This window comes from Puma concolor, chromosome B3 (genome assembly GCF_028749965.1).
Source record: "Puma concolor isolate L17-30 chromosome B3, mPumCon1.1.hap2, whole genome shotgun sequence".
Lineage (NCBI taxonomy): Eukaryota > Metazoa > Chordata > Mammalia > Carnivora > Felidae > Puma > Puma concolor.
Genome location: NC_141672.1, coordinates 117,210,622 through 117,236,750, shown reverse-complemented (window position 1 = coordinate 117,236,750; position 26,129 = coordinate 117,210,622). Strand labels below are relative to the sequence as shown.

The window sequence follows — 26,129 nt, the reverse complement described above, 5'->3', positions numbered from 1 at the left end:
ATAACCAATAACATCCAGTCCATATTCTCTGACAATACAACTGAATTAGTTTCAAAAACAAAAGTGGCAGGGGAAAAAAAGCACATACATTTGGAAATTTAAAAGCATGTGTCTAAATAATTCATGAATCAAAGAACAAATCTCATGAAATAAAATATTTAAAACTAAATGACAATGCAAACACTACGTATCAAAACTTGGGGCATGCTGCTAAAATGGCACTTAAGGGGACATTAATAGCTATAAAGGCATACATTAAAATGAATAAAGTTTAAAAATTAATGAATTAAGGACTGAACTCAAAAAGTAAACATGGGGAGTTGTATCGGTCTGAGTCAGAGGGAGCCCGTGCCATCAGTCCCTGCAGTGCTGCTCAGAGAGAAAATTATTATGTTGGTACCAGCAGGATTCTGGGTAACCTCACAAAAGAGTTATATGTGTTCCACTGTGGCGTGAAAGCAGCCAAAGACCTTTGTGTGAGTTTCTAGGGGGAGCTGAGTCATGCCCACACACCTCCCAGACTTCACCCTAAGCAAGCATCACCATTGGGCTGGCCCTGGGCCACAGGTTAGCTCTCCATACGGTCAGTATGGGGTAAATCACTTAATTTTTACAGTCAGCACCGTGCTCCAGGAGCACCCAACAGGAATAGCACCTGTCAGCCTTGCACGGAGACTGTGCCTCGTCCCCTGTCTGTCTTGTCCCCGGTGACATCAGTTCTTGCAATATCCCAGGACCACATTGGGCCAGATGACTGGTGGGGTGCGGATGGCGGAGATAACACCCTTCACATTCACTTGGGGAGGCTAACCTGAACCAGATGGAAGCTGCCTAGACTGGGGCGGTGTTAATGACACCGCTTCTATTTCCATACAGATACGTGCATATTTATAAATGCGGGCAAAATTGGTCTGAAAAGATACATGCTACCCTGGTAAGAGTGATTACCACTGGGGAGAGCTCTGGGATTGCAGGTTGGTGGTCAAGGAAGTTTCCGTTAATCAGTATTTGATTATCTTAGGATAAGAATATGCTACTCGTGTAATTCAGTAAAACTTCTGAAGAAAGAGACTGAGAGGAATATAAAACGTTAACTCTGGTTTTCATTGGATGGGGTTTATCTAAGTAACAGATTATTTTTTCTACACACTTTTGTGTTTTTTATTTTTCTATATCAATACCACCAGTAGAACTTCCTGTGGTGATAAAAAATATTCTGTATCTCTGATGCTCAATATATAGTAGCCACTAGCCGTGTGTGGCTACTGAGCACCTGAAATGTGGCTAGCGTGATTGAGGAACTACATTTTCAATCTTATCCCATTTCGGTTAATTAAAATTTAAATTTAAATAACCACACTGGCTAGTGGCTACTGTATTGGACAGTACTTCTTTTTTTTTTAAGTTTATTTATTTATTTTGAGAGAGAGAGAGAGAGAGAGAGAGAAAGAGAGAAAGAGAGAGAGTGCAAGCAAGGCAGGGGCTGAAAAAGAACCCCAAGCGGGCTCCACGCTGTCAGCGCGGAGCCCTATGTGGGGCTTGTGTGAGATTGTGACCTGAGCTGAAAACAAGAGTCGGACGCTTAAACGACTGAGCCACCCAGGAGCCCTTGGACGGTACAGTTCTATACTGAGTACATATTACTTGGTTGCTTTATTTCCTGGGGTTATTTTTCCATTAAAAATTTCTTTTAATGTTTATCTATCTTTGAGAGAGACAGAGACAGAGTGTGAGCGAGGGAGGGGCAAAGAGACACATACACACACACACACACACAAAATCCCAAACAGGCTCCAGGCTCTGAGCTGTCAGCACAGAGCCCGACACGGGGCTCGAACCCACAAACCGTGAGATCATGACCTGAGCTGAAGTTGGACGCTCAACCGACTGAGCCACCCAGGCGCCTTATGTTATTTTTCCATTTTTAACAATTGAAGTTTAACAAGTACAATAAAGTGCACAAATCTTAAATATATGGTTTGAATAATTTTTACATATGTATACACCCATGAAACCGCCACCCAGAGCAAGGCAGAGATCATTTCCAGCACCTCAGAACACTCTTTTGAGCACCCTCTCTAATCCTGGTCAGTACCGTCCAACGCTATTCTGACTTCTTTCACCAAAAATTAATTTTGCCTGCCTTGAAATCACACATTACACATCCTTTTGTGCCTGGCTTCTTCACTCAACATTAAGACACCCATGCGGTCGTATGTAGTTGTCGTTTGGTTTTTTTCATTGCTGTCTGGTGTCCTATTATATGAATATACCACAGTTTTTTCCCCATTCTGCTCTCGGCAGATACGTGGGTTACTTTCAATTTGGGGTATTACAAATAAAGCCATTACCAACATTCTTGCCCTTGTGTCCACCGAAAGAGTCATTTGTCTTTTGCTGGGCATAAGCGCTCACTTCTATTGGGTACCAGCCCAAGAGCAAAATCGCTGAGCCATGAGTGATAATGTATCCTTCACCTTAGTATACTGGCAAATGTTTTTCCAAAGTGGCCATACCCATTTACATTTAATCACGCATAACTTTTAGGGGCGCCTGGGTGGCTCCGTTGGTCGAGCATCCATCTGACTATTGATTTCCGCTCACGTCACTATCTCATGGTTCATGAGTTCAAGCCCCTCTTTGGGTTCTGTGCTGATGACGCAGAGCCTGCTTGGGAATCTCATGCTGTCCCTCTCCCTGCCTCAAAATAAATAAATAAACTTAAAAAAAATCACGCATCAAACTTTTATAATTGGGGAAAATTTTGCTATTCTGAGATATGAGAGAGGGCAAGAGAAACTCTTTCTAGACGAACTTCATAATCGGCAGCAAATTTAACAATATATGAAATACGTTATCCTTCACTTAAATTGATTCATAGAGGTATCAGAAGAAGGTTTGGCTTTGTGGCGAAGAGCTCTGTTGGAGTCAGACTATCAAAATACAAACCTCAGCCCTGCAAACCAACAGCTATGTGACCTTCAGCAAATTACTAACCCTCTCTGTTCTTTGTTTTCTTTGCCTAAATTGGAATAATAATATTATTGCTGCACAGGATCATTGTAAGGATTAATAAAAGAATGCTTATAAATTCCATAGTATGTGCCTGAAATATGGCAAGCTTTTAATAAATGTTAGTTGTTGGTGGTATTATTAATATTAATTTAATGTAATTTCAATTAATTTTAACTAAATATTTATTTGGTGACCATTAGCATGTTTAGCCTGTCTAAATACATAATAAGCCACTTCTATTAAAAGAAAAATAGATAATCTCCATTCCCGTTCTTTCCCTATTTCAACACTGATCAATTCTTATGAAGTTCCTTTCTGATGTGTATGATTGTGGCGGTTTTTCTCTCAGATGGCTGGACGCCTTGAATGGCTTTTAGACTCAATTTAAGAACCAGTTTGCTAGAATGTTGCTAAGAGAAAGTACATCTAATTTGCCAAAACCAAATTAACTCGTAATCCACAAGGGGACATGTTTAAGCAGTAAACAGTTGATAAAAATGTAAACATTTATTCTCCTTATTCCATGCGGGCTGAAACTTAATTATTAAACTTACATTCACATGTCCAGACAAAGCACGTGCAATTAGCACAATTTAAAAAATCATATCATCTTCAAATTACCTAAATTACTTATTCAACCAAGGGATGATACAAAGTCTTTCCAACTAATTTAACCCAACGAGTTGGTTTTATTTTCTGCCCATCATGGGGTCTTGGGACGGCTTTTTTAAAAAACCCATATCAAGTCTCATTAGGAACACTGGCCATATTTTGAATTAAATGCTAATACTGTAAGACATTTTCTAATTTAATCTCTTTATATGCCAGTCACAGCAGATCTCCCGTTTTCAGTGTGTTATTCTCTATTGAGTCCTAAGGCAAAATCTTGTCATCGAACACACATGTGTGGGTGGGTGCGTTGCAAATGCAATCAATTAATTGACACATTACAGCTGAAGTGGCTCTCCTTGCTCCATCCCCAATTTTCCAACAGAATTGCTCTTGTCAATATCTTTATGTCGGCGATTTACAAGGTAAAGGTATTTGGTAGGTCAGACTTCACAGTTTATGGCCTCTGCATGGGACCTTTCCTACGTCCTAGTCCCTGAGTTGGGCTTATTCGGCAGAGAACGGACTTCATCCCTGAAAGGTAAAGGTCCCAGGGTTTCTCCTGCTCAGTGGCTCAACCATCATGGTTCTTTCTCTGCAGATGATGCCTCCTGTTATGCAGAAGAGCCCTCTTTCCCTGCGGAGTATATCGTAACTGGGGCTCTCATACTAAGGAATCTGGGGCGAGAAGACAGCCATAACAAGGTGCCACCGCCTTTCCTTTACCTACCAAAGTGCTTTGCCCTGAGATGGAGGAGGGAAAATCAAGTTCAGCCTCCCCACCAGGGAGTCACTGTCCAAACATTTACTGACTCAACTAATCTTTAGAAATGTTAGCTTTAGTTGTGGTTGTTATTCCAATGTCGTGGGTAGAGGACTGCATTCCAAACACAATATCAGGAAACACTGAACCCCTACCCCCACCCCACTCCCACCCCTGCCCTGCACTGCCTGCTTCTTCCTCAAAGCAGCCCTGCCTCCCTTTGTCTTTTTGTATTAATGGGCTTTCTCTAACCATCTTCAAGAGGGTTCTCATTCCAGCTGATCTTTAGGAGACACTTGGGGAGGAGGGCCCTCCCTTCAAATCACCTTTCTGCAGACAGGTTTCCAATCTGCTTCAAGGCCACATCCTGGGCATCTGGTTTCTGTAGCTCAAAGAATTACTGTTCCTGATAAATTGCTCTGAGTTCCAAGGCTACTGCTGTCATATTGCATTTTCTGAGCATTTTCCAGGTACCCCCAGTACACGCTTACACACGCTCACACACACATACTCCCCAACTTATTGGACCCCATTCCCACGTCCCATCCAGGTAAGTTTTATTACAAAACACACAGGAGAGAGGACTAAGCTAGCACAGTAGCTGGAGACACTCAAAAAAAATATCTGGGGGCGCCTGGGTGGCTCAGTCGGTGGAGCGTCCGACTTCGGCTCAGGTCATGATCTCGCGGTTCCTGAGTTCGAGCCCCGCATCGGGCTCTGTGCTGACAGCTCAGAGCCTGGAGCCTGCTTCAGATTCTGTGTCTCCCTCTCTCTCTGACCCTCCCCCGTTCATGCTCTGTCTCTCTCTGTCTCAAAAATAAATAAAAAAACATTTAAAAAAATTTTTAAAAAATCTGCGTTGGATGGAAAGCGTTACAACCCTTGGAGTGTGGGGTGGAGGTGGGTATTATACCTGCAACCTCTGTGGTTTCTCACAGGGATCAGGCAGTGGCAGAGGCAGGCCTGAGGGGTGGAAATAAGGGAGGAACACACTTTACATTGCTCGACAGTTGGTGTCTTGGGGGGAGAGAGTGAGTAGTGAGCTTCCCACGTAGAGGCCCCTTTTAGGCCAACAGGCTTGAGCAATGGAAGGTAGAAAGGGCCCGCAGAGACCCTCTGGATGAATACAGACAGGCCCAGCAGGTGACCCACCTCAAAATATCCATAGGCCCTAAATGACACAGTTACCCAAAAGGGAAAATTCCATACGTGGTCCTACCTCCTCATCTTCCCTCTTTTTTTTTTTTTTTTAATTTTTTTCTAACGTTTATTCATTTTTGAGAGACAGAGAGAGAGGGAGACACAGAATCCGAAGCAGGCTCCAGGCTCCAAGCTGTCAGCACAGAGCCCGACGCAGGGCTCGGACTCAGGAACCGCGAGATCATGACCTCAGCCGAAGTCGGACGCTCAAGCGACTGAGCCACCCAGGCACCCCCTCATCTTCCCTCTTTAAAAGCAGCCACGCCCACTGCCTCCTTGCAGCCTCTCTTCTGCGGTCCTGTCCACAGCTCCCTTGCAGTGTGTTCAATAAACTTCTATCTCCTCTGTTCTGCCTCAGGTGGATTCTTTTCACCTCCCGCACCACTGGGTGCCACCCGATCATCATCCCACATTCAGGGACCCTCATCTGATCGGCGCAGACACGCCATTTAGACACCACACTCATTTCTGGATAAGCACGAGTGGAGGTCCTGCAACCACCTGACGAGGGCTCTGTAGAAAAGAATTGAGCCTCGGGGCGCCTGGGTGGCGCAGTCGGTTAAGCGTCCGACTTCAGCCAGGTCACGATCTTGCGGTCCGGGAGTTCGAGCCCCGCGTCGGGCTCTGGGCTGATGGCTCAGAGCCTGGAGCCTGTTTCCGATTCTGTGTCTCCCTCTCTCTCGGCCCCTCCCCCGTTCATGCTCTGTCTCTCTCTGTCCCAAAAATAAATAAACGTTGAAAAAAAAAATTTAAAAAAGAAAAGAATTGAGCCTCAAATTGGCAAGTCTTCAGGGTCCCTTCCAACCCTGGGATTTTATGAGACTCTCTGAGGAAGAAATCAGGGAGAAGAAGGAAAAAAAAAGAGAACAGAGAAGAGAGATGGGGAGGAAATGGAAATAAAATTTGAAAGAGACGGGAAGGAAGGCCAGAGGCTGGAAACCATTCTGTTCCTGTGCCGAGTTAGTACAGAAAGAAGCTGGTAAGAGCCTGAGGGCGCTGGTATCCTGACGGGCAGTCAACAGAGTCACAGCACCCTGGTCCTCCACCTCCAGCACCCACCTATTTCTGTCCTGAGAGCAGAGACTTCGGGCCTGGCCTGGCCCTGAGAGCACAAGGCCCAGCTGAGCAGCATATGTTCATCCAGTAGGAAGCCTGGCCCAGGACAAAGGAGGGGCAGAACTCTCAGCCACTCGGCACATCCTCTGGGGCACTAAGGATCCTAGGGGATCTGCAGGAAAACCCCCAATCCTCAGATAGAGAGGGCAGGAAGGATCCCTTCTTTTCCCTCTCCCTCCATACCCATGACCAGACGATCGGGTTAGACCAAAACTGCTAAGCACTCATCCGCCCAGTCAGGCCTCTGCCAAACGCAATCATGTGGGTGGATTCCTGAACCAGTTATAGAAATTGGGCCAGTCCCTGCCCCCTGCTCAAAGGCAGCATTTTCAAGTAGAACAAAGCTTTTACAATAAAAGATTGTATTTCTGAGGGGCGTCTCTGACACAGTGGGGTGAGGTGCAGGGGCAGGGCTCTCGAGCTGTCACTCTTCAGAGAGGAATTTTTCTTGGACACAGGTTTGCCAGTCTGAGCGGGCAATCAGGGCTCTGGCCCTGGGAAGTATCTCAGCCACAGCCTCTGCCAGGAGACAGGCTAGGATGGGAGACAGGGTGTCTGGACCTGGGCCCAGTCCCCAGCCTAGACTGGTCCAATTAGGAAGACTTAATACTCACAGACAGGGTGACGGAGGAAAAGAGATCGGAAGCTGAAAGAACAGAGAAGCTGAAAGAACTCTTCCTTTCCTCTTACACCTCCCTTCCTGGCCACTCCCTGTTTGGGGTGGGCGGGGGGGGGGGGGGGGTGTCGGGGGTTGAGATTCAGCTGAAACACAGTCAGCCCAACCCCAGGACTGTAGGCTGGTCAGGAGCACAACACGCACTCTTGATCCCTCTGTTTCTTCCCCTGTTCTCCACACAAGAAGCCTCATTTCTAGGACTATTAAATCAGTGTGCTTTCAACCCTGATTCTACATGTGCACCCACCTCAACCCACCCCGAGAGACTCACGGACCTTGTCAGTTGTCCATCGTTCACTGAGTACCCCCTCCCCAAACACATGCACACCCACAGGCACCTCCTCCCCAAACGCATGCACACCCACGGCACGCACTTGGCAATGCACACACGGCTCCTCCACTAAAGGTGCCAACTTGTCCTGTGCAACCAATCCTGCCTGGTTTCCCCTTTTCTGCTCTCCACCGTCTGCCTGCTCTGTAGTTTGCGTTATTTGTGACTTCTTTTGTGCCAGCCACAGCAGTCTGGCCCCTAGGAATGCCCCCACTGGCTTCTCAGAGAACTGAGGGACTGGAGTTGAGACAGATATGAGACAGTCCTCTCTCTCTCTCAATCTCTCTCTCTCACACACGCACAACCACACCCCATCCTAGTAAAAGTGTCAACCCATGGAGGATTTTGCACCTGCACAACACCCTCATGCACACACCCCGGGGCTCCCTCCTGTTCAGTCTGCAGAGACCCACCCCACCCTCCCCGCAAGCCCTCTCCATTCATTTCCAGCCTCCCCCATCCCACGTGGTTTCTCCCCCTCCATCCATCCCGGAGTTGGAGGCACCAAGAAAGAGCAGGCGCCGGGTGTAGAACCTGGCAAAATCACAGGACAGTCAAACCGACAGGCAATCACACAAAGGATCCCAGTGAGAGGATCCAGGGGCTCCTTCCTTCTGCGGTTTCCTCCAGCAACCCCCCCCCCCAGGCTTCCTTCCACTGTCCCGCGACAAAGAGTCACCGAGCCCAGTTCAAATCGATTGCTTTATTGACTGTTTACATACAGACGCCTTTAGAAAAGGGCGCGGGCTCCAGGGGGGCTACTCCGCCCCGGGCCGCACTTGTGCTGCGCTTCGTGGACAGGGGCGGTCTCGACGCCCGAACCCCCCAAACCCAATCCCGACGTGTTCCTTCAAGAACGAAAAAAGTACCCCCGCCCCAGTCGCCGCGCCGCGTCCACCCTCCCATCCCCTCCCTCTCCGCCCACCTGCCTGCCCGCCCGCCCCCCTACACTACAAGGTCACACTTTACAGAACACAGACTTCTCCTACAGAGCACGCTCGTCTAGGACTATACGCCAGGCAAAAACTGTTCCTGTGGAAGGAGGGGCGGGGCGGGGAGACTGGAGGACCTAGGGGCTTTTCTCCATCCGGATCCCGCTGCGCTGTCACACGCCAGCTTTGTGCGAAACAGGGTGCAAGCGCTCAAGACAGACCGCGTCCAGGAGGCCGCAGTGGGCTTCCTTTGTCACACTCCCCCACCCCAGCCCCCGCCTCGTCGAACCGAGGTCTGGGCCACGTGCCGCAGCGGAAGCGGAGCTGTCGAGTGCTTGGATCTCCGAAACCCCCAACTCACCCACAACGAAATTCACCCGGGACCAAGCCCACACTCTTCTCATTAAAAGGGAGGGCGGTTCCGCGGCGCTTAAGTTAGCAGAGAGGGAGAGAGAAAACGGATTTCCCGCCCCCCCTCCTCTCAAACACACCCAATTTTCCCAGAGGCTGGGAAGGGAGTGTTAGCACCAGACCCGGAGTGTCGTTGTCCTTTGGAAAAAAACAAAAAACGAAAATATGAAAATCAGAGTGCGCAGCTGAAAGGCGCCCCAGGCACCGGGCTTGGCTCCAGCTGATCAGAAGCGGATGGGGGGGGGGGGGGGGAACAGACGGGTTTGTTTCTGAGTCGGAAGGGGGCTTTGAAACTAAAACTAGGGAGTTGCTACGGAGTCCTGACTTCTGGGACGTGCACCCCGGAAAGGGCGGAGTAGGGGTCCAGGCAGGACCCTACAGCGGTCCACGAAAGGGACATCTGCTGAGGGTCCCAGAATGACTCCCTGCCACAGCGTTACCACCGGATGTTTCCAACGTCTTCTCCCGTTTCCTGTGGTTCCAGAGCCCACGGTGGGGCAGGCTGCAGAGCAGATTTCGCAGATAACAATTGCGGTGGGAATGGAGAGGTGTGGATTTCGCTTCACAGTCCGTGGGTAGAGCTAGTAACCGTGCTTGCGGTGGTAATGGAACTGAACCCACAAGGACAATGACAGTAGTGGGTGGCCTGGGACTGCTGAAGTCGCCCCACTCCCCACCAGAAGTCCCCAGTAGTGAAGGTTGGGTCTGGTAAAGGGGCGGAGTCAGTGAAGGTTGCGGGTGGGGGGTGGGGAGGCTTACGTCCTGCCAGCCCTAGGCTTCAGCTCCCAGGTACCCTAGGTGGGGGATGGGAATGGGCGGGCCAGTCAGGCTGGGGGTTCAGCCTGCCGTCTGCCTGTAGTTGCCATTAATCTCCTGGGCGATGTTGACCGCCTCGGCGCCCAGGGGCAGCCGATCACTGTATTCAGAGCCCGCCTCGAACTCCTCTTGGTTGGCCTTGGACTGGGACTCCACCAGCGAGCAGGCCGCCAGGCTCTCCTCCCTCTGCAGGTCCCCACCTGGGTCCCCCTGCTCCGCATCTTCATCAAGGCCCTCCCCGGGAGTCTCCTCGGGCTCCACGATGTCTGCCTCACCGCCTGCCGGGTAGCTTTTCTCGGACTCGAGGTAGGACGCACGGGGGTCAAAGTCTGCGGCTATGCGTTTCTCCATGGGGTCAGGGGCCTGGGGCCGCAGTATAAGACGATAGGGCTTACCCGGGTGTTTGGCCAGCAGATGGCAACAGGCGGCGCCCAGCAGGGGCACGGTGGCCAGCACCAGGAGGAACACGCTCACCGCCACGATAACCAGCAGCGAGGGCAACTCCTTCTTGGTGGCAAACACCACTTGCACGTGGCAGGCCTCGCCTGCCAGCGCCAGGCACACTGAGTAGTTGGTGCCAGGCCGAAGGCCGCGGAACCAATAGGCGTTGACGCCCTCCTCCACTCGCGACCACTGTACAGCTGCGCCGCCCCCCGCTGGGCACAAGTAGAGCAGGCGCAGCGGCCGCCGCCCCGGCCGCCCGGCTCCCCCAGCCCCGCTGGGCCCAGACCCCCAGCGCGCCGCCAGCGGCGTCAGCTGCACCCGAGCCTCACGCTCCGCCACGTCCAGCGCGATGACGCCCAGCTCAAAGACGTGCTGCTTGAGCTCTGCGCTCTGATTGAATGCGTGGTTGGACACGTACCGCGAGGGGTCCCCGTGGCCACAGCGTTGCTCCTCCACCGGATCTGCAGAGACCTGGTCTTCTGCTTCCTCTCCCTCACCTGCCTCCTCCTCCTCCGGCCCCGCCTCCGTCTCGCCCAGGATACTAACCCGGACCAGGCCTGGGCCTTTGATTTTGCCCTCGGGTTTGGAGGGTAGGACGCTGTTGCCCCGGCCTTTGGCTGTGGACTTGCGCTCAGAAGTAGGGGCCTGCCCATCAGAGTCTCCCCCAGAGCCAGGAGCGTGTTTTGGGGGCCCAGAAGCCGCCACTGCCACGCGTAGTGACGTGGAGTTGGCACCCAGCTCGTTGTAGGCCCGGCAGGTGTAGACACCTGCTTCCTTGGCACTCAGGAGCGGAACCAATAGGGAACCGTTTGTGAGGGCCAGGAAGCGTGGGTTGGCTGGGGGTGCGGGCCAAGCGGGTGCTGGAGTCGGGATTGGGGCCTCCGTCTGCGTTGGCCCGTCCCCATCTCCTTCCTCCTCCCCGTCTTCCGCCCCATCCGCATAGTCCTCCCCGCTCTGGACCGGAGGCTCTAAGACCACGGTGCCACCCGGGATCTGAAGTTGCCATTGCAGGCGGGGCGTGGGATGTCCTTCCGCGAAGCAGTGTAGCAGGAGCGCTAGGCCCGCGGGCCAGGGGCTGTCCGGTGCCTCAGGCGGTGGTTCAGCACTTAGACGCACGCTGGGTGGTGCACAGGACAGGGCGGGCAGGCGGTGCACCGGCACCCCCTGCAGCGCGGGAGGCGAGGCGCACGCGATGGAGTCGGGCTCGGGTAACGAAACCCTGGTGCTTGCGGCCCAGGCCTGCAGCCACACAAGGCTGCAACCGCAGTGGAAGGGGTTGTGATAGAGTTGCAGATGTGACAGCGCGCTTAGCGCGTCGAAGGTGCCAGGGGCCAGTGTACGAAGGCGGTTGTTGTTGATGCGCAGGGAGCGCAGGTCGGGCAGCGCACCCAGTGCGTCCCGGGGCAGCGAGCCCAAGCGGTTGTGGTTCATTTTGAGCAGCTGCAGCGCGCTCAGGTTACGGAGGTCGCTCCACGGGAAGCTGGATATGAGGTTGTGGCTTAGGTCGAGGTTCTTGAGCTGGCTCAGCACCGCCAGCGCGCCCGGCTCCACCGTGCGCACCTCATTGTGCGCCAGCCACAGCGACGTGACCTGCGTGACGTCGGCGAAGGCCCCACGCCGCAGCACGGTGATCTTGTTGGCCGACAGACTAAGCGTGGTCACGTTGGCCGGCAGTCCTTCTGGCACCTCGCGCAGCTCCTTGTAGGCGCAGTCGGCGAACTGGTGTGCATACTTGTCCACGCAGGCGCACGGCTCTGGGCAAGCTGCGGCCCCTCCTAGCAGAGCCCAGGCCAGCCACAGAGCCCGCAGGCGCACCATCGCGGATCCTGCAGATGGAAGCGGGGAGGGGGGGGGGGGGGGGAGAGGGGAGAAAGTGACTTATGAGCCCCAGCTTTCCTCCCCTTTTAAGCGCTGCCTCCGCAAACCCATCTAGGGCAGACCCTGGGGTTCCGGTAATCTCCTCTGTGCGCAGTAGTCTCTCTCCCACACGAATGGGGCTCAATGGAAATCTCAGGATTCAATGCATGCTCTCTCAGGGCCCTGATTTCCGTTTCCAGCGGATTTATGCCTCGCTTTCCACCCCCCTACTTGCTCGTTCAGTCTAGCAGTGGTTCTTCCAGAGGCTCTGCAGCTCACCTGTCTGTCTGCTCTGGGCTCTACCCTGGCCCCGTGTGATTCTGAGCCTTCGTTTAACCCCGTGAGGAGGATACACAGAGAAGGCATTTTTGTCCACGACCTGTCGTCCTTCCTCCAACTCTTTGTCCCACGCACAGCACTCTCGCGCACACACCCAGACAGCACACAGCAATACAAACACACGCTGGGGCACCGCCATCCAACCGCAAACTTTTACAGGGTTCACAACACATTTCCTAGCACAAAAACACAAAGACATGGACACACTATACTCTGGAGACCTCATTGTTCTTTCAGCTGAACTTTAACATCAGGACAGCGTTTTCCCTTGCGTGCTTTCCTGTTCATTGTGGGAGCTGACAGACACAAGGACACATGTCCTCACACGAACTGACCCACACTCAGGGACACAGGCGCGCACTTGCGCACAAAAGCCCTCCACTGAGACTGAAATCCCAGCGGATGGGCAATGCCCACCACTTGCGGTGGGTGGCAGGAGATGGGACCCCTGGCAGCAGACTCACAGGCCCCCCCTCCGTCAGACACCAAAGCAGCCTGCCCTGGGCTGCAACTCCCTGGAGGGGCCAGCTGAGGTTGCTATGTCAACTTCCGACTGAGGAAGGAGATCCTCCCCCAGGCAGGGACCTTGAGCTTTGAGGGGGATGTCACTAAAGATTCCCTTTCCCGTCCCCGAAGAACGCAGGCGAGGCGGCTCCCAGAGGGCATTGGGGTCCCGAACCGAACCGACAGGTCATGGGGGCTGCCACTAGCTAAGGAAGTAGGAGACGGTGTAGGATTCCGCCCCTTTTCTGCAGCTCCACGATGCCTGAGCAACCCCTCCCCACCCTGCAAAATCCTTCTTATCCCCAGCCACACAAACCCACTTAACGCAGACCACCCCGCCCCCCACCGCCCCCCCCCCCCCCCCCCCCCGGCTCCCCTCTAGGGCTCCTGGCAGGTTGGGCAGAGCCCCTCCCACCCTCCCGTCCTTAGGAATCCAGGTTCCCCACGCCGCCTTTGGTCCGGGGAGAGGGCCCCTCCCCACCCCTCCGTGGACTCCCCCTGACAGCGCCAGCGGGGTATGGCACCCTAGGCGGGATCTGCCCACACCGGGGTCGAGCTTGTGGGGCGGTCTCCGCGGCTTACCCGCTGCTGACTCTCTGCGCGCTGCCCTCGGGCTGCAACCCCTTCTCCAGACTGATGTCTCTGCGCCCAGACGATTGCCCAAGGGCGCTTTCCACATCTGTTGCTGGCTGTGGAAGACAGGGGAGGGGCAGAGAAAGGGACAGGTAATTGTGGGGACTGCCCGGGCCCTGAGGTCCTGCTTCAGTTTCCCTTTCGCGTCTGTTCCCCCACCCCCCGCCCCCCACCAGGTCTGTCTGGCCGCAGACTGAACAGAGTCCTCGCGCGCTCCCGGGCGCAGCAGGGACGCGCACAGCCTCTCCCGCCTCCCGCATCGCCCACATTTGTTAAAACCTTAGAGGCTCTCCCCGAGGCTGAGACGCGTTGGTCTCAAGGGGCGCCCCCACACCCACCGCCCTCGTCTGGGCTCTTCCCAGTTCACCGCACACGCATAACCCGCGTCCCTCCGCACTTACACATCTTGCAGGCATTGTCCCTGTGCCTAATCACACCGCCCCCCCCCCGCCCCAGGTTCAAACACATTCGTACAGACACACGCAGACCTTCACACCCTCCGCCCAGTCGACCTTCACATGTTAGAATTGTCCCTCATCCTGTAATAATAACCGAGTCAATGTGTTGAGCCGTCCTTGCGTTCACACTCATTTTCAAAGGCACGCCTTCACGCGGGACACTCACCCTCTCCCCCTCCCGCGCGCACACACATTCACGTTCACTCACCCTCACTCGCGGGTCCCGCCAGGGCCGGTGAGCTTCGCTGCTAATTGAACGCGAGCCGCTTTTACGCCCCGCAACACGTGAGACAAACCATCTTTGAGGAATTTGGGGGAAGGCAAGAAGCACGACTGAGGGGGGGGGGGCGTGTCTTTGCCTTTAAACTCTTTTTGCAAATGCGGGCTGTGGCACAGAGAGACCAGGAGTGAGTAGGGACCCGCTGAGCTGCGCGCAGCCGGGCTCGCGCGGACCCTTCCTTCCCGCACTCCCCTCCCCACTAGCAGCCTCCTCCCCGAAGCCACGTTCAACACGATGCATAATTGATAGTGTTAGCAGAGCGCCTCACCCTCCCTGCTATTTTTGCCAGGATCTGGGTGGATGCAAGCCCTGGTCTCCCCCGCCCCCCACCAGTCCAACCCGAAGACTGGAACGCACGACCCCGCGGGGCGCGCGGGGAAGCGACGCCTCCTCCCCAGCCCACCGCCACCCTGCCCAGCCTCTTAAGCCCTACTCTTTAAGTCTCATCTTTTGTAGCAAAACCAGCGCTTGAAGCCCACAGCCCCACACGCCTGCCTGTGCGCCCCGCGGGGTGCGGCGGGTGTGCGGTATCAGCCTCTGCCTCCGCAGAAGGCTGGCCTGGGCGCACCCACGCGCCTCGCCCTCAGGTCTTGCCAGCCACAGGCGAATGGGGCACCGGGGCTGCGGCAGACCGAAGCACCACCGAAAGGGATGGTTACAAAACGTCCGCTCCTCCCGAGCAGTGTGGGCTGGGTACTTAAGGCCCGAGGCTCTCTCTCCCCGTCCCTCCCTCGCCAACATCTTCACAGCCTCACCACCAAACGCGCCGTCAACCCCACACACTATCCCCCGATGCCTCCGCGGCCCGCCACCGCCAGCATGTCTCACACCCTCACACAACAGCCGGCCTCGGCAGATTCGAATACTCGCTGTTCCCGACTCTCGCTCCCTGTCTCTGGCGAAACCCCGACATTTCTTTTAGCGACGAGGAGGCGGAGGCGCAGGAATGTCGAGGCATTTGGCTGAAACTCGATGTGTGTCTCCCGCACTGCCCATAGCAGCCCTGGAGACAGAGTTGCTGGCCAGAATCGAGTAAAGGGGAAGGGAAACAGGCTCCCAGAGACACGCAAACGCCCCCCACCCCCCCACCCCCCGCCTCTTTCCCCGGTCCTTTCTGTAGACATTGAGCTCTCAGGGCACACGCGGCCCCCAAGCCCGTACCTCGGGCCGTAGGGTTCTCTGGCGGTGGGTCGATGGCGCGGGTTTGGGGCCTCTGAGGAGATCAATCTCCTGATTTGAGTGTTGAGCATTTTAATGAGCTAGGGAAGTGGGGAAGAGAGACGCACGAGGAGCGCTGCAGCTAAAGAGACCACCCGACCGGGCGTTCCGAGGATCCTTTGTAAATTAAATATGAACGGACTGGCGCACGCCTACTCCGCATCCCTCCCCCTCTCTTACTCTTGCGGCCGCTGCTGGCGGCGTAGCGGGCTGGGACCAGACAGCTCGTACGGATCAGAATTTAGAACCCAGAACTTCACTCCACTTCCTTGGGTCTGTGGTCCCCACGGACGACCTGGGGGGGGGGGGACACAGGGGAGCTCTGAGAGGGGAGGTGTCTTCAAGGAGGGTGGGAGGGTGAGGGCACCTTGACCCTGCGGTGGACACTGCGACGGCCCCCTAGTCTGGGGATGAGTCCCTGCGGTTGGGCCAGGGAGTGGCGCGGCTGGCTGGCCAGGCACAACCTCTTTGTCTGCAGAGCAAGGGGTGGGGGTGGGGGGCGGATTGGGAACGCTGAGGGGGCCGTTCTGGGAGCCTCGGTCCTAGAAGAGGGGTCTGGGAGGCCAGGGACCAGTAGCGAGGAGGGAGAGGCAGGCCCGGGATGGCGGGTCCTGGAGACTTGCTCGGGCCGGGGAGGGGGCGGGGGCGGGGGGGGGGGGAGGGGCGCCTGCCCTAGAGGCGGGGACCGAGGCTGCGACTCGGAGGCGCAGAGCTTGTGGAACCCCGACCCAGTTTTCACCTCTTTTTCTGGTTCTTTATGCCTTCGTCGAGGAGGCGGACAGGTAGGCAGGTGGGCAAGGGACAATCTGGAAGCGCTGATGGACTGGAAGACAGAGACTGGAGAGTAGAAGGGAGAATGGGCTCGCTTATTCTTTGCGGAGAGCTTCCCAGGACCGCAGGGACCCGCCCCTCCAGCGTCCCAGGAACCTACCGGGCCCACGGGCCAAATAAGACCCCTTTTCCTTGGCTCACTTGCCAGGGATGCAGAAGCCCGGAGAATTTGGCAGAGAGACAGGGCTCCAGGGGCCAGGAGGGCGCCTAAGGATGTGGTGGCCACCCAGGCGAGGGCGCAGACTCCCGCGGGCCCCTGCGACTCCCGCCCACTCTCCAGCAAGCGCTTTTGTTCCCCGAGCCTACCCGGGGGGAAAGACAACCCTTACCCCCGCCTTCGACCCCGAAGCGCCCAGGGCCTGCCCTGGCAAAGTCCGCCGAGGCCTGGGGTTGGAGCCACGACTCCAGGATCAGCCTCCGGGCTCAGCTAGGAGAGGACAGCGCGTTTCGCCCGGCGCCGCCCGGGCGCGCAGGAGCAGGTCTGATGTCTATACTGTTAATAATGGTACAGTTACTGAGGGGCTGGGGAACCGGGAGCGAACACACCACCCCCGCCGCCGCCGCCCACGTCTTTGATCGTTAAAGAAACAGGCACCTAATCAGGTGCGTGGAAGTAGGTGTGGGTGAAGGAGGGATTTTAAGGTTCTAAGCCGCCAGAGGGGAGGGCCCAGAATCGGAATCTGTAGAATCCAGGCTCAAGGTTTTTGACCAGGTTGGGGTCCAGACCCTAGACAGACGCAGGGGCCAAGAGCTGTGGCTCCGGGCAAATTTTTGCGAACCGACTTCTAACTTTGACTTTGCGGACCCGGACGGTCCGGAGGGTGGGGTGGGTTGAAACCCAGTGGATCCCCGTAGTCCCTCTCCAGGCTCTGTCCCCTCTTGGTTTCTGTCCCAGGCCTGGTTCGTGAGCGCCCCCTGCTGCACACCGCTGGCCGGTGCAGAGGCTGGGGCAAGGGCGGCCGGGGGCCTGCGCCGGGAGCGCGGAGGCTGGAGCCCTGCGCTAAGACGTGCTCTGTCCCGGGTTCGGTGGTCCCGAGGCGCAGTGTGCCGGAGTGGGGCAACGCTTACCGAGGGCACCGAAGCTTTCCTTCTCATGCCCACCCAGTCTACGTCCCCGGAATCTGCAACCTCCTCTCCCCTGCCCAATACGGACACAGCCCCCGCTTCGCACCCCATTGTGTTTCCGGCACCCAGGGCACAATAGGCACCCTTTGAATACTCGTGTAAGGAGTAGGCCCTGGCACGAACCGATGCTCTTAGTTCTGGGAGGAAACCGTCCTGTACGCCTCCCTCGCGGACAGCGCCCCCACCCCCACCCCCAGCACACACACCCTGGGCAGGGTGAGCGCTTTCTCTCCGAGAAAGCCTCTCGTAGGAGGGCTCTAGAGCACAGTCCTTAAGTCTTATGACTTTATCTGGGCCTAAAATGTCCGAGATCTGAAAAAGAAAATCTATTGGCTCTAAGAGGAGAAAGAAAACTACGAAGTAGGAAGTAATAGATGTTTAATGAAATGTTCAGGACAGGTAACATTGTGCAAACGCTTCCATTCCAACTGCATTGAGAGTTGTACGTGCCCCTGTATTTAGGGAGGCATGTGGGTGATTTAAGGGATGTGGGAAGGTCTCGGAAAGTCAGAAAACCAGGGCCCAGAAGGGCATCACCTACCCGCAGCATAGCGGCCTCAGGGGATCCCTCCCACAGCTGCACTCCAGCCAGAATCTCCAGAACACTCCCCACTCCCATCTTTCAGCTGTCCCCTTGCCTGCCAATACGTTCTTACCTCTCTTCCCAAGAAGCTGCTTTCTCTTTCTAATTTCCAGCAGAGAGCTCACCTTTCTGGGAAGCCAGTCCCTGTTTATAATGCCCCCTCCCACCTTCTCTCTCTCCTTCCCTTCTTGCACACTCTGTGTGGTGGTTAGGAGGAAAGGTATTAGCATCAGACTCCACCACGTACTAGCTGTGTGACCTTGGCCAAGTTACTTAACCTCTCTGTGCCTCAGGAGGAAAAGGGGCTATAAATAAGAATATCTACATTATTGGGTTGCCCTGAGGATTAAAGGAGTCAAGGCATGCAGTTCACTGAGTGCCTGGCACTTAGATAGCACTCAGAAATGAGCTATTATTTTTTACAACATTAGCCATCATTATTGCCTTCCAGAGTTGGGTACAAGTATAAAGAGATGTCTGCTCCACACGCCCCTACGTGCTTGTGTCCTTCCTGCCTCCCCCACAGGGAGAAGCAGCCCCCAAATGTCTCTCTAGTCCCTGCTCCCCCTACATACCATGGCATAGGTAGCGATCAGAATTACTACTACCATTTGTAAAGATGTCTAGTCTCATCTCAGATACTTAAAACTCGGATTCTGATGCCTGTAGCTGTCACCAGTGTGCCTGTTTGGAAAGAGAGACCAGCAGCTGCAGCCCTGGTGGAAGGTTTTTAATTAAAACCACAATCTGTTTAAGTATTTATTGGGCTCTGTGACTTTAATTATTTTCTAGGGAAAAACAAAAAAAAAAAATCTACATTTGCATATGGGAAGACTGTTGATTTCAGAGGAAAGTAGCAACCTGTGGCAGTTTGCTGGAGGCAACTGGGAGGAATTCCCTGAATGGTTCAGATGCGGCTCGACATTATTAATAATCTGGGATCCGGTCCACGACCTTCCTCCTAGTGCCTTCATGAAATTAGCCTAACGTGCTGGCGAGGCCCTTCCAGTGGCATCTCCTGTAATTAGCTGGGCCTGTGCTTGTCTCTGTAAAGATGGGGATCTCCTGCCTGGAGGAGGCAGCATGCTTAGCTATTCTACCGCCCAGGCAGGACTGGTTCTCCCCAGCGTGGGGGGGGTCTCGGGCCTCTGCAATAGGGTGAAGCAGGGAAAGGGAGGACTTCCATCTGCGGATAATAAACGTCTCATCTCAAAGTGTTTTAAAAACTGTATGTGTATCATCTCACAAGGAGGGAGGGCTGGCTTTAGGGCTGGTTGATTCGGTGGCCCAGACTCAGCCCCTCTCCTCTGGCAGCCTTAACAGGGCTTCTGCTTGAGACTTGTGTTCCTTGGTGCCCTTGGAGGGCTTCCGCAGCAGCTGGGGTAACATGCTTAGTGGTAACAGACTAGTGGAATAGAGAAACTGGGTTCTCCTTCTAGAAGCCACAGCCTCTCCTTAGGCCTTATGGACAGCTGTTGGCTCAGGCCTTCCCAACTGATAAAATGATCACTGGTAAAGGGAATTGAATTGATTGGCTCAGAGTAATCAATCATCTAGCCCGGAAATAGATGTTGAGGAGTCAACCCCAAGATTATCCACAGGCGAGCAATCCCCTTTAAGTAAAAGTGCTGGGGAGTTGCGTGATCAGAGTAATCTACTATTGTGTCAAAAGGAATTGAGCTGAAATGGACCATACTTGTAATAAACCATATTAGACATTAAACCATATTCGACACCTTATCTGGAGGTTAGACCAGTCTATGTCTACCATCCGTGACCACGATCAGGGCCCAGTGTGTGACCAGGATGAGGGAGGTCTCTTGGGTGGGTATACATACAAACTAGAGAATTCTGTGCTTTCACAGAATTCTTGAAAGGATAAAAATTTGTTCTTGGAAATGCCTGTGCTGGGATCCAAAGCTATTTTGGGAGCAGTAGAAGCTTGAGTCTTCAGTTGGATATTTATGAGCAGGAGATGTTTATGAACTCAAAGATGTTCCCACATGACTTCACATGACTGAACATGTCACCCGGTCCCATGGCGGAGAAGAGTGGCACTTTACTGTCGCGGTGGAAAACAGGAGGACGAATTGTACCCTGGCCTTGGGAAGAATGTGGAAGCGGTGCAAAGCTTCCAGCTTCACAAACTCGATTGTGTGACCTTAAGCAACTCCTGTCCTCTCTTCTTCAGGTCTCTGTGCTTGCGAAGGTAGGAGAGTAGGCTGGACGTGCTCGGGGGGCCCTTCAACTGCTGCTGCCCTCTGAGATGCTGGCTCTTGGATGCTGTGGCTTTAGAAGAAGCCAGTTTGCAGGTTGAGTTGGAGCATCTAGGGGGCCTCTGCCGGGGCTTCCTTTGGAAAGTCTGGGGACCAATGCTTGCCCTCTTCCTCATGACCCTGGGTGGCTTCTTTTCCCTCCCACCACACTGCAGCTGACTCATCAACATGGTCATCAGCACACTTGGGCCCAGGAGCAAACCCTTTCCCCCAAACTGTTGTGCATTGCTCTGAGGGCAGGGGGAGTCCTCTCACTACAAAACGTATCTTGAAGGCCCTACACACAGTCAGATTCAGGGGATGTGTGTGTGCACGCACGTGTGTGTGCAACATCATTAGAGATGAAATCTGATCACTGAATATTTCGGGAGCCTGGTGCATAGGCCCAGGAAGAAATGGCCAAGGCTGCCAGGGGCTCCCTGACTGGTGGGGTCATGTGGAAGGAAGACACAACTCTTCTTGCAGTTCTGGCTACTTCTCTCTGCTCTGCAGCCCCGAGTTCTCCATTGCCTGGTGCCATCAGTGGAGAGAGGTCACGGTGAGCACGTATTCTGAGACCCACCTGAGCTGCGCATTGGAGACCCCAAGGGGCAGGGCTGGGGTGGGGGTTGGGGCTCCTCCTCCTTTATCCTCCAGGCTGAAAACTCCTGGGGGGGGGTCGCCCAGAGCCTTCTCATCTACCGTCCCCATCAAAGCCGGAACAGCGCACGATAGTGCACATGGCAGCATAGAATAAACGGAATTTCCTGCTATCTTCAGTCTCACTGTCAACAGGCTCTTCGTTTGTTTTTGGAGATGGCTTCCGAAAGCAGAGCTGAGACCAAGATTCACGCACAGGCCGTGGATTGTGGAAATTTCTTCACAGAAACTGGCAGGGGAGAAGGGAAGCAGGAGAGGAAGGGGAGGAAGCCAAGCCAGGGTGTGATTTCAGGAAGTCGCAGCCTCAGCCTGATCCCAAGGAGCTCTAGGCAGAAGTCACACATCAGAGTTTGTACGTGTACTGATTTAGGCAGGGAAGCTCGGTCTTCCGTCTCTGGTCTCCATAGATGCACAGCAGTCAGACATTGACTAGGGGTTGCCCCTAGGGGGGGCTGTCCCCAGGCACTTAGGGTTCTCTCTCTCTCTCTCTCTCTCTCTCTCTCTCTCTCTCGCCTGTGGGAAGTCAGCTCCAGTAGCCCAAGGGCAGGCCTAATGTGAGCTCTCAGAAGACACAGAAGCCAAGGGATGGGCACACAGAAATGGATCTGCTATAGCATTCATTCTACAAATAGGAATGAAGCCTCCTCGATGTTGCCAGGTGCTGTGCTTGGCATCGGTGCAGCTGTGAACCAGGCAGACGCCGTCTCCGCCCTCCACCACCCAGCATGTTCAGGACTCCTTAGGTGTGTGAACTTTAGGGCTTCTGGCATCCCAGGACAGGCTCCGTCTGCTCCAGCAGGTCACCTGGGGCCAAGGCTAGAAGGTCTGTGATCCCGCACCTGTCTTAGAGGAAGGATAGACAGGGAGCTGTCCAGAGTCACGGATCATCAGAGCTTGGGGCCTGTAGGTCCCCTACCCCAGCCCCTTCATTTTATTGGAGGGAACACAGGCCAAGAAGTAGGTCACAGCAGGTGGGACTGGGAAATGCTCCCAGCATGCGACTTCTCTGAGATGCCCTCCCAGGGCAGTCTGGTCAAGGGCAGGCCGAGCTTGGTGGCCAGTGCTGACCTTGCTGGTTCACAGGAGGCCCTTGGGACTCTCAGGCAGATGTGGCCTATCTGATGGCTGTTTCTGGGTGGGAAATGTGCCTGCACTCAGGTCTTCTGTATTGGCCCCCTGTACCCCCCCCCCCCTCCAGTGCTCATGGGCCCCAGTAGCAGAACCCTACCCATGTCTGGAAGAGACGGAGGCTGTGCCCTTCCAGGCAGCTGGCTGGGGCAGAGATTTGGAAGAAGGTTAGCCCACCCTCCGGTGGGTCTTGGCGTGTCCATTTCTGCACCCAGGTAAGGCCAGTTCTAACGGCCATGTCTTGGGAACAGCCAGGCACAATTCAGTGTAAGGGGGTGCAGAGCGGGAGACCAGGGAGTAGGGGGCTGACCCTGCTTTTCCACTGACTTTCTGGGGGACTTTGGGAAAGTCTCCCTCCCTTCTCCATTTCAGTTTCTCTCTCCATCTGCCTGTCTCAGCTGAGACAGGAGCTTAGATCTGTCACATTCTTGCTCTCAGCTTGTCCCTGCCAAATCTAAAAGGGAGAAGCATGCTCAGTGGCCTCCCAGGAGAGACAGCCCCCTCCTGTAGTGCTCCACAGTGTCCTCTTTGAAGTGCCCCCAAATAGGTTTTCCCTGCGAAGCCAGGGACCGCCTCAGCCTCATCTCCCTGAGCCCTTATCTCCAACCCCAGCTGGAAACTTGATGTATTTATTTGCTTCTCCCAGGACCTCTTCTGTCCAACCCACATCTCTGCTGGTGCTGCAATGTGACCTTCTTGCAGATGGCTGTGTCTGGTAGCCAGGTGCAGGCCGAGGAAGGAAGGGACAGCAGTAAATCCCTCCATCTTTCCATCTGCAGGGTGACCCCACCGTTGGGGTAGAGGAGACAGTTGTGGAGGCTTGGAGAGGTGGAGACAGAATTCTTGGGAGAAGTAGTGGGGACAGGGTCTCTCAGATCTTAAATGGACTAGAAATCATCCGGAGAAGGAGAGGGAGAGGGAGAAAAGGGAGGGAAAGAAGGAGAGGAGGGGGAGGGGCCTGAAAGGGGAAGGGAGGAGGGGAGGGGGAAGGCCGAGAGAGGGGAGAGGAGGAGGAGGGGAGGAGGAGAGGAGGAGGGGAAGGCAGTGAAGGGAAGAAGCCCACAGGGCTTTGTGGGGTCAGCAACAGTGCCGTCTCTAGGGCGTTGGAGATACAGAGTTATTTTTTGTTGAGCATTGCCCATTCACAGTTTAGTCTTTATGTACATCATCTCATTTAACCCTTATCATTTTCGAAGTCTGTATTATCACCCCCAATTTGCATATGAGGCCACAGAGGCTAAGTAGCTTGCCCAAGGTCACACAGCAGAGCTAGGATTATGAATCAGGTTCCTCCAAAGACTGTGTCCTAACCACCACCCTGCACCCTTCCCCACTCCCAAGCAGACTCACTGACTGCTCCATCATGGGCCCAGCCTCACCCATCCTCTGCCTCCTCCTTGGTTGGTCTAATTGGCTGTGGAATCGGTCCATCCTGGTGTCAGCCAGGGCTTGGTGGCTCTAGAACTCCAAAAGAGGGTCTGCGAGGGTACATTCTATCCCCAGGCCCTCTGCGCTCAGTCTGGTCAACAGTTTCAGGCGATCAGACAGGTGGACTGGGTTTCACAATATCTCCTCTCACACTTGTTTGGCTGGCTAGCTTTGTGGAAAATTTCTGTGGTTAGCTAGCTAGCTTTTGTAATCTGCTTGGCTATCAAGTTTGGGATATTTATATTTATAAACTGACTTTAGCATCGTCCAGGCAGCTGGCCTTTAAAGAATTCCTCAGGGCTGAGTTTAAGGAAGTTCCTTGAGCCAAGAATGAAGGAATTTTCCCTTCACTTGTCAGCAAATGCATTTTGTAAGGGTGGGCAGAGACCTTTTAAACTTTCTGTTTTGTTTTTTTGAGAAGGGGAGTCAGGTGAAATTCTAGACCCTTCTCTCAATAGATCACCATAGGCATCTACTTAATTCAAATCCAAAGGGTCTGGAGCAGACACCTGGATTCGAACATAAAAATAAATGATGGTGTGGGGCGCCTGGGTGGCGCAGTCGGTTAAGCGTCCGACTTCAGCCAGGTCACGATCTCGCGGTCCGTGAGTTCGAGCCCCGCGTCAGGCTCTGGGCTGATGGCTCAGAGCCTGGAGCCTGTTTCCGATTCTGTGTCTCCCTCTCTCTCTGCCCCTCCCCCGTTCATGCTCTGTCTCTCTCTGTCCCAAAAATAAATAAACGTTGAAAAAAAAAAATTAAAAAATAAATAAATAAATAAATAAATAAATAAATAAATAAATAAATAAATGATGGTGCTGTCCCCATTTTTCCCCTAGCCCCAGACTCAGCCACTAGGCCCAGTCGGGACCGAGGTTAACCCAAGGAAGCCTGTCCAGACAGACCTTTGCTCAAGTTTGTTTCCATCTCCCTGCAGCCCTTTCCCACCTCATTCCCACCTGTGAACTGAGCCACAAGGAGGGGTTAATACCACCCTCCTCCCCAAGCCTTCTTACCTGCATTGTAACCGGGGCTGGCGCCTTACCCTGAATCATGCATTCTCAACAGGAGAAATATCAACCCGCAGAGGATGAAAATTGGCTCAAGAGGGGCACATTAACCACTTTAGATATTTCAGTGGCTTCTGACCTCCAAAGGACCACAGTACATAAACAGATATACCATACCTGTGCCTAAGGAAGAAGTAACATTGTTGCTATTTGCAGATGATGTGATTTCTTAATGTAGAGAATCCTGAGGAAACTACAGGGTCTCTATGGTATTAAAATTTCATTGGGGGGGAGTCATGACTGGGAAAAAATATGTTTAAAAGAAGCTCTGTATGGGAGAAATAAAAAAAAAAGAGAGAGAGAGGAAGGTTTGAGAAGCACTGGCCTTAAAGAAAAAATTAGGATAAATTCAAGCACTGGGAGCAGAAGGTTGGGATATTAGCCTTCTGAAGCTTGAATTTTTCATCTTGTGAGACCAACAGACCAGGAGGGTACAGGAAGGAGAGGGCGGAGAGCTGCTCACCACCCCCAGCGGCAGGGCAGTGCACCCGGCAGGCAGCCTCATGGGCACGGGTCACAGATGGTGCCAGTCTAGACACAGGTGCCCTGCTGGGCAAACCCCAACTCTGCAACATACAAATTTAATGACTTTGAGCCTGGTGCATGACCTTCCTGCCCCCCCCCCCCCCCCCGCCCTGTGTTCATCTGTAGAAAGACGGTGATGATGTCACGGCAGAGGGCCACTGGGAAGGCTCCATGAGGTTACCTGTGCTAAGTGAGAAGATAGTGTTTAGCACGTAGTTACCTTCCGGTTGTGTCAACTGGGGGCAGTATTCACCTGCTCGTGCTGGAGGCTCTCAGTCCTGGATTGGACCATCACTGTGCCTCCCCTATCCCTGGGGTTCGGTGAGCTCAGGTAGAACCCCTGTGGGGTGCTTCTAGAAGGGGATGCTGGGGAGGGAGGCAGACCACACTTAGGGTGCCATATGAAGGGGTTCTCAGAAGCTCCTGCCCATCTGTCCATGGTCTCATGGACTCTTCAGCTGCTCAAGTGACAAATCCCTGTAGCCTCAAGAGTGACTCTAATTCCTTTGCTATTGGTTCTTAACTCCATTGCTAACCTTCATCACCAAATGTGCCCCTAAATTTGATATTAGCCCCAAATCCTAACCTTAGGCCTGACCCAACTTCTAACTCCACCCCATCCCTACCCCAGTTCAAACCTGGGTCCTAACCTTAGCTCTAACCCTCATCCATAACCTTCACCCTGATTCCACCAGTATTTCCCGAAATTAAGTTCCTCCCTTCCACACAAGTTTTGCTACATCTGTGTTCCTTCTGAGATTGTAGTTACCTAATATATGTTCTTAAATTAGGCCTTTAAATAATCCCAGTTTTGCGTTATTCTGAGCATCTATATTCCAGAAATCACGGTTTTGATATGCTGGTCATATTTTTTTCTAATAGCTGTTAACAGAAGCACAACATGGTTAACGTTTTTGAAATGTTT

The 26,129-nt window shown here is 53.8% G+C and overlaps 1 protein-coding gene across 5 annotated transcripts; it reads right to left on the bottom strand.

The window, feature by feature from the left end:
* Positions 1–8,638: 8,638 nt before the first annotated feature.
* ISLR2 (immunoglobulin superfamily containing leucine rich repeat 2) lies at positions 8,639–16,906 on the bottom strand. Of its 5 annotated transcripts, XM_086711194.1 has the most exons (4): positions 16,342–16,440; positions 15,783–15,897; positions 13,596–13,702; positions 8,639–12,139 (listed from the first exon to the last, which is right to left on the bottom strand). In XM_086711194.1, exons 3-4 carry the CDS (start codon positions 13,690–13,692, stop codon positions 9,891–9,893), a joined length of 2,346 nt encoding a protein of 781 aa, XP_086567320.1. In that variant the 5' UTR covers positions 13,693–13,702; positions 15,783–15,897; positions 16,342–16,440; the 3' UTR covers positions 8,639–9,890. The 5 variants fall into 5 exon arrangements, with proteins under 5 accessions (XP_086567320.1, XP_086567322.1, XP_086567319.1 ...); XM_086711196.1 differs by lacking the exons at positions 15,783–15,897; positions 16,342–16,440 and adding an exon at positions 16,763–16,906; XM_086711193.1 differs by lacking the exons at positions 15,783–15,897; positions 16,342–16,440 and adding an exon at positions 14,313–14,712.
* Positions 16,907–26,129: the final 9,223 nt, after the last annotated feature.